The following is an 8,693-nucleotide window of genomic DNA, read 5'->3' on the forward strand; positions in this document are numbered from 1 at the left end:
GACACCTTTTCTCTACTTGGAAAAGTTTAAAGGCTAAATTCACTTTTTAGAAAAAAAATAATAAATGCACTTTTTTTTTGCAGGTAAAAAAATGTGCATTTATTAATTTTATCTACAGGAGCCTGTAAAGCATTGCACCAGTGATCAGTAGATCGCTGATGCCATGCAGGTCTCCTGCAGACCTGTCAGAATATCTGCTTGCTGTGCAGGATATATGGCCAAGCAGATATTCTGACAGGAAGCTTCAATGAACTACAATGCCGCTCTACAGCGCCGTGGTGGTTCATTGAAAACTACAAGCCCACGGCTGCCAAGACTTGAAGTTCATTCATTCACGGAAGTCCGTGACTGAATGATGCCGGCATGTGAGCAGAGCCCGGCACAGCAAAGATGTTTTAAAATTTGATCGATAGTACCAGGAGACTTCTCCCCATTTATCTGTCAGAGGGGGGGGAGGGGCGGCTATGGGAACATGTGGCATGTTCCACCCTAAAAACGGCTGGAACATGTAACATGTTCCCAAAGGTGAACTTATCCTTTAACCATTTTATCCTTTAAAAAAAATTTTTTGACATGCTCCTTGAACTGGCTTCTTCATGCAGTTATCCAGATTGGCGTATCTTCAGCAATAACTTTGGAGATCATATCTGGAACCTGCTGGATTGGAAGATTCTGGGGCCTGCCTGGAATGTGACCTTCAATGGCTGGGATCTGCTTGTGGCACTTTCCATGCCGCCGTGTACTGTGTTAGCCACAGAGTGCTTTCCAGGTCCAATGCTGTGGCACAGCATCTGATGTAGTCTATCTCTGAAGGCTAATTTATGAGTAGGCCATGTGGACTGAGCATCTTGAGCCACCTCATTAGGGTTTCGGCATTCTCTCTATTTTCTGTTGGTTTCCACAAAAAGGGTTAAGATCCTGAGGAATTCACTGGATGGAGGTCTGCGCATGTACAACCTGCACTCTATTCCCACAATTCAGCTTGAGGTAGCACCTACCCAACACAGTTTCTAATTACAAGAGACACAAAGTTCCACCTTAGTTATTCCTTGTTGCGGTCTAAAATATCCTTGTCGCTGCCACTGCTTAAACCTATTCTGCTACCAGCAGCCAGCTTGTAAGTATTCAAGGCTTAGCTTTGTACCCTGAGCTTCACTGTCCCTGATTTGCAGTACAAAATGTCAAACTCCAAGTTCTCCTGTACTGGTTCCCTCCCAGATCACAATCCATTATCACATCTGCTGTTTCCTGCAGAGCTCCCACTGAAGGGCCTGACACTGACAGCCTGAGATGTTGTCTTCTATTGAGTCCTCGGACTGCAATCCTTGGAGTTATCATTTTCTCTGTTAAAGCTCATGTACACTGACCTAAAAAATGCTGTTTTTACAGGTGTTCAGCAGGATTTTTTATGACTGTAAACACAGCTTTATGTTAGCCTATGTGGCCATGCACATCAGGCGTTTAGATCCATATCTCAAGAGCCGTATTTAAAGGTATTAAAAAAAAAAAAATGCACCTAAGGTGCATTCTGAGAGCATTTTTGAGCATAATTTACACATGTGCGAGCATAAGCACGCACAAATGCATTTAAATGTATTCCAGTAGCCGGAGTAAATTATTATTCTGGCCAGTAGAATGCATTTACGCTCAAAGCCATAAGTGCATAAACATGTACTTGGAGGCATTTTTTTCAGCCATTTCTGTCAGAAAAATTCCAGCACATTTGAGCCATTAACTCATACACCCTTGTGCATGAGACCTTAGGCGTGGCCCCTCCTTGGTTTTAACCAAGGAGTATTTCACAACAGTTATTCAGGATTTCATGGGCCAAATTGCAACCTTGGTTGCAAATTCTGACCACAGTGGCAATATGCGTACCCCCTTGCTTTCCCCCCGGATAATTATTTGATCTACCTGAGGCCTTAGCAGCCTTCTGCCACAGAGACTCTGATAAATTCTGAGTTTATGGACTTTTTATCAAACATGTTTCCCCGAGCAGTCGTAGGCTGCTGCCATACTGTTAGCACCACTTTAAAATGGGTAAATGAGCCTTTTACTGTTCTGGCCTTCTGTCTGGGTCCACTACATCAGAAGGAGATTTCCCTTTGTTGTCTTGATGTAGTTTGTGCTGTACATGTCTACCTCAGAGCCATGGCTTCCATCAGGAAGATTGATTTAATCTTTTTCATCCCAGATTATCCCTGCAAATAGGAACTAGCTTCTTGCTCCACTATTTTTCAGTAGCTCAAACAGATCATTATTTAAGTCTGTGGTCTTAAGGATCGAGTTCCACCCATTCCCGTCAATGTACATGTTTGGCATCAGGCAGCTGTTTACCATATTTGCAAAGCAGCCACAGGTGGCTGTTTGGGCTTCATCTGGTACCAACTTTGAACATAAAGGCCTTCAGGCTGTCCTCTAAGCTGCAGGCAGTACTGCCTGTTAGCTTTCTTTTTTTGGCTGTGGTGCCCATCCCTAAGGGGACTTCTCTTGAACATCCCAAATGTCTCTGAATCCTTTTGTCCCTCAATTAGAAAAAAAATTGAATTTTTGTCCTCATCATAAAATCTTTTTCTTCAATAAGAGTTCAAACTCTTATTGAGGGGCTCCACCCTTCTGTGTTTTATGATCGTGCTGTCTCCATACTGCTTTATGACAAAACCAAGGCATGCTGAGAGCGGGAGAGATTATACCAGGCTGGTCATTGGTTTTTTTGTTTGCCAGCATCCACATTCTCCTGTAGGTAACAGTAAAACCCAAATATCTCTGAATCCCGTGTTCCTCTATGAACTCCACAAAAAGGATTTTAAGGTAAGTCTGCATCTGAATTTTAAACGTTACATCTAGCAAAGGAATCATAGGAGAAAAGGAACACTGAAATGAGGAAATTAAGTAGGTCAAGTAACATGAAAGCATCTCTTTTTATAGATACTCATACAATTGAATGGCAGCTATGTATTAAAAGTCATAAACCTTCTGTATTTGAAAAGGGGTGTAATCTATACAAAAATGTGTCATTATTCACATGTGCCTATCGCAGCATGTTCTCAAGATAAAGTCCATCAGGGTACGGCAGTAGGAATTTCTTGTGAAAATAAAAAAATCAATAATGAAGTAGTTCATGTAGATTACTAGCAAAGTATTATTATAATTCGTAATATCCCCTGTTCCTTTTACAGACACAACACCATGCTATCTCCCGTGAAGTACATTTAAGCAAACTAGGAGTGTGACAGTTATGTGACAAAAGTGACATCGCTATTTTCTTGATGAAATTCATTTGTCATAAGAGTAACATCACTCCTGTCAGTTTTATGGGTGTGCATTACTGATTTGGTTGTCTGTAAGTTTTATTGCTGCTTTCTGGATATGATATATATTTATGGCATTATGTCACAATTTACCCAAAATATTTAGAGTACTACTGACAATCCCCCTAACATCACCCCACTTCTATAATACTGAAATACCTATCTAGCCAACTCCCTTAAAAACCTCAGTCTCATCAATTCTAGGCTTTCTAGCTAAAAGATTTTTATAGACAATGCCATAGACCAACACTGCAAATTCTAAACCAACATCCAGTACCACCCAACGCCCAGCCCTGGAGCACACAATAAGAATATTCATCATATCCTTCCTAATGTAAATATGCTTCTATCAATCTCCCTCCCACACACTCTTTACACTAGCCCTGACCTACAAAGCCATCCACAACACTGCCCCTGACTACCTCACCAACCCCAAGTACCACCCTACCCGTACCCTTCGCTTCTCACAGGACCTCCTTCTATCCTGCTCCCTGGTCTCCTCCTCCCACGCATGACTGCAAGACTTCTCCAGGTCCTCCCCCATCCTCTGGAACTCACTGCCCCAATCCATCAGACTGTCACCTTCCCTCCTCACCTTCAGGCGCTCCCTGAAAACCCACCTCTTCAGGGAAGCCTACCCCACCCTCACCTAACAGCTGTTCTCCTCCACTCCTCCTACCACTCCATCCCCCACAGCCACTTCCTCCTGTGCTACTACCCCCTCCCTCCTAGATTGTAAGCTCGAAAGAGTAGGGCCCTCTAACCCCTCGTGTTCTGCTGTTGTTGCTGTTCTGTTTCTTGCATTGTCCCCCCCCTCTATTGTACAGTGCTGAGTAAACCCTTTGGCGCTATATAAACTCGATGTAATAATAATCTTGACCCATCACCTTTCTTCCCATCTCCCGATCCTCCATACCTTAAAGTGGTCCCAAAACCTGAAGGTTTTTTACCTTAATGTAATCTCTGCATTGTTAAAAAAAAAAAAACCTTCAGAGTGCAGCCCCCCTTATAATTACCTGAGTCCGATCTCAATCCAGTGATGTGCATGAGAGCAGAGGCTCTCCCGGCTCTCTCCCTCCTCATTGGCCCCTGTTGTCAGTTAGAGCCAGTGAGGAGGGGGCGGGATGAGCCATGCTCTGTGTGTCTTATGGACACAGAGTTGGCTCGGGAGCAAGCCTGCACAAGTGCCCCTAGAGGATGCTGCTTGCCTTGGGTCACTCGAAGGGGGTAGAGGAGCCAGGAGCATTGGCGGGGGACTCCTAAATAGGAGGATCGGGGCTGCTCTGTACAAAACCATTGTACAGAGCAGGTAATAAACCTGTTAATTAAAAAAAAAAAAAAACTGCCTTTACAATCACTTTAACCTCTTCACGCCAACGGTACACAAATATGCAGCTTCTCTGTGGCTGCGCCTTGATGCTGAGCGGCCGCATATTTGTGTACCATTGATAAAGAAACGTGTGCTGAGAGCGTGCACCCTGTGTGCTCCCAGCATGTGCCGGTGTCCCACGGAAAGGTCCCCATCTCTCCTTGCGATCGGGACCTTTCCGATCATGTGACTGCCAATCACGGCGGTCACATGACCCTAAACCACGCCCTGCCTCCCGCCGTCAGATACCCCTTAAAGGGCCGGGAGGTGCTGGCGTGAAGGGATTAATGACCAATTGACTATGATCTCTGCTCAGCCTTGTGATCACAATTATGGTTTACTGCTGTTTTCTATGTACTAAATAATTACATCCCAAAAACAACCACTTTACTATGTACTCATACACACAATATATTCTTGCTTACACTGTTTACTGTAAACTTTTTTTTTTTTTTTCCTTTTTATCTCTGAAGTGTATTTACTTGTAATCCCTTATGGACAAAAAAAATCAATAAAATATACAGTATATTGACAAAAATATACACAGTACCTTTGCTGTGCGTATTACAAGAAGAAATTGGAATTAAGTGTTTATTTTTAGTATATTGTTTATACATAAAGTTTTTTAGGGTCAAGAAAATAAGTTAATGCCTTCAAAAATAAATGAGGTCGTCACAATGGATCGCAGTTCTCCTGAGTCACCTTCAGCACACGTATAATTTGAAATGTTAGTCACATCCATAAATTCAGCTATGAGAATGCTAAGTGATAGATCATGGGAACATGAGAACACGCATGAAGCCTCTAACATTCATTTGTTTAAATCACTTTTGTTTGTAGATTCGGATACCAGTGTCTGGATCCCTAAGTGCTGGACATCTGTGCTCTTCAGCTGTACGAGACCAATCGAATGAAAGGTGCGTGTCTCTGTATAGGAAACCTGTGTGCCCCAAACATCTGTATGTTTCTTTGTTTTTTATTGTTGTAACTGGTTTTGTATTGCAACTGGAAACAACTACAAGGAGAATGGGGTAGGCTGGAGTAAACTCTATAATCCATGCAAACAAGGATGGAGATTAGGCGTGACCTGAAATGTTTGGGGCCAAAAAATGGTGACTATCGAAGAAAGAAAGGCTTGGATATGAGTAGAAGGATTTAGGGGTTGCAGCATCTATGTTTTTCTTGACCTTCACTAATGGTGCTGTGTAGGACCGAAACAGGGGCGGACTGACCATTTGGGAACTCGGGCATTGCCCGTGGGCCTGGGGTCAGTAGGGGGCCCCATGAGATGCCTCTGGTACCTTTCATAGGCTTTTTTGGGTGTGGTTTGAGTGTGAGTGAGGACACAGGGGCCCCATGATCCCCTATTGCCTGGGGGCCCCATGAGTTGTCAGTCCGCCCTTGGACAGAAAGTGAATCCAGAACCTGAAAAAAAAAATCACTGTACAGTGTAGGAACCAGTCACAAATCCCTGGAGTTGTAACTATTGTTGTAGCTGATCTTATATTGCAAATGGGAATAACTAAAGGGAAAATGGGGTAGGCTGGAGTATATAATCCAAGCAAGGAAGGAGATTAGGTGTGACCTGAAATATGTTGACCAAAAAAATGGGGAACACCGAAAAAAGGCTTAAATATGAGTAGAAGGATTTAGGGATTGCACCATGTATGCGTTTCTTGACCTTCACTAGTAATGCTTTCTTTGGAAGTCTAGTAGTACTGTATGAGATGGAAAGTGAAAAGTGAACACTGTACGGTGTAGGAACCAGTCACAAATCCCTGGTCCTCTTTGGTGACATGACATCATGCTTCTGTATCAGTGTCAGGATTAGAAGCAGGCACTAATTTGGGAGCATTATTTAGTCTGTGGCAAATTCGTTCTCAAAATGGAGAATACAAGGTGACCAAACCTAAAGACGGAACTGATTTTTCCCTGATGCAAATAGAAAAAAAATGCAAGTTCACAATAATGTATACATGCACACTTACAAAACAATGTGCCTTGAGGCATGTCCAGAAAGGATCTCGTCTATTGTGCAGGCCCATGCAATCCAATGGGAGCCCTTGATGCTGCGATCTCCAACGCTGGCCTAACCTGCCCTCCTGAAACCATTCCAAGCAGTAAATCACAGTGCAGGTCTTTGGGTGTTTACTTACCTGAGCTTAATTAAGCACAGTCAAATCCCTAAGCCCTGATGGATTTGGCTAAGGCAACCCATTGGATTTATTCTGCTATGGATCAATTCTATCATTAAAAACATTGAACTCTTGGATGTTTATTTGTCACTTCATTGTATGGATTCTCAGCTATGGATCTTTTCCCTATTCCTGAGGGGTGTTCCCTTTTTTGTGCTTGGACAGTTTCGGCGACCCTTCGGGAAATCTGAATCCAGCACTCCATTTCGTTTTGAGTCTGGGATTCTCTGTGGCTTTGACCTTTTTGCTTTAGCTTTGCAAGTTTAATGCAGGCCATAGACGGGGAGAAAAACGGCCGATTTTTCTTTTAAAAAACAAAAAATTGGTCGTTCAAGCGGCTGACGTTACCAGGAATGGTAAAAAAAAAAAAATCGGCCGATTTTCATCCCGTCTACAGCCGGCAAAAAGTGTACCTGCAGAGAGCTCTGCTATTTCTTTGACAGTTCTTTGACATTTATAGCGGTTGCAACAATGTATCTATTTGTATCCATTTAGGATACAGATGTTTTTATTCGGAAACAAATAGATACAATGTTGCAACCGCTATAACGGAGCAATCTGCAGGGACACTTTTTGCCGGACTGGAATTTCTTCTTCTTCATCATCCTCTTCTTCTTCATCCTCTTCTTCATGTCTTCCTCTTGTAGGTCACTGCTCATGCGCAGATTTTTTATCGGTAAAAAAACCGGCCGATTTGCCCATCATTGCCGCGAAAATCGGCCGATTTTTTTTCCAACTTTACCGATAAAAAAAATCTGCCAAAATACCGAAAAACGGCCGAACAAATAGTCCACTACCGATCCGAAAATCGGCCAATTTTATTTTCGGCCGACAAATCGGCCGATTTTCGACCCATCTATGGCCTGCATAACCGTCTCTGCATCCTGAATCATTCACCGGACCCACACGGATGTATACGGAGATGCACATGGAGATGCATGCAGCCGACCACCTGTCATTGATTTAAATAGGTTGGCTGCATAGAACATCTGCCCACCCTGTGCAGGTGAAGACGATGCTTTTCTACACATGTACAGATTGGCATGCCCATGTGAATTTATTTTTTTAAGGTCTGCTTTAATTCTTATTCTCAGCTGCATGTAATGAACTGTAAATTAAAGAACAGAATCTGTCCTCAGTTTTCTTTGGACTGCATACCTGACTGTCTACCTGATTTCTATGTTTGGTGTGGTTAACGTTTCCGACAACATGGGTAAGTATAGATCACATGGTACCCATTGTAAACTTGTATTCTACTACAGATGCAGCCACTGTGTGTACATGATTGCAAGTGTAACCAGCACCACTAAATATATATATTTTTGTACATTTTTAGATGGAATCTCCTGGATGTGGTTCTAGAATTAGAAAATGGACAAAGTATCCCAATTTATCATTCTGGTATACCTGCTGAAGATGTAAAAAGTCCTATATCATCTTAAATATGCTTTATAAAATAATAAATTGTTGCAAAGCTTTTACAATGCTCTTCTGTAAGTGCTCATTTGAGGCCATTGTGTGTGTCAATAAAAGCTTGCAATGTTTTTCTTTGAATGAAGTGTATTTGAATATAACTTTTAAAGAATGATTCATCTTTTGAACATTTTAGAGCATGGTATAAACCTATTACCTATGTGCGTAACATTACTCTTGACTGTGTATTAGACATCTCATAGACAGGAATGTAAAAGTTGAGGGAAAGAGGCAGCGCCATCTAAGTGCAGCAAATCTGGAACAGTTATTTGCATCAAAAGGTTGATAACTCCCAAGATGGATGATGAAGAGCGCTTGTCCTTATAACATTCATCTGCTGTGGTC

General features: G+C 42.4%; 1 protein-coding gene across 3 annotated transcripts in view; it reads left to right on the forward strand.

The window, feature by feature from the left end:
- Positions 1-8,429, forward strand: part of COA1 (cytochrome c oxidase assembly factor 1) — a 153,822-nt gene extending 145,393 nt beyond the window's left edge. For all 3 annotated transcript variants that reach the window (XM_089691198.1, XM_089691199.1, XM_089691197.1), the window contains 2 exons: positions 5,521-5,597; positions 8,212-8,429. In XM_089691198.1, coding sequence (XP_089547324.1) covers positions 5,521-5,597; positions 8,212-8,317 — 183 coding nt within the window. In that variant the 3' untranslated portion in view covers positions 8,318-8,429. The remainder of the gene's footprint in view (positions 1-5,520; positions 5,598-8,211) is intronic.
- The last annotated feature ends 264 nt before the right edge of the window (positions 8,430-8,693 follow it).

Source organism: Staurois parvus, unplaced genomic scaffold, assembly GCF_062004578.1.
Source record: "Staurois parvus isolate SC_StPar_1 unplaced genomic scaffold, SC_StPar_1.0 ptg000554l, whole genome shotgun sequence".
Taxonomy (NCBI): domain Eukaryota; kingdom Metazoa; phylum Chordata; class Amphibia; order Anura; family Ranidae; genus Staurois; species Staurois parvus.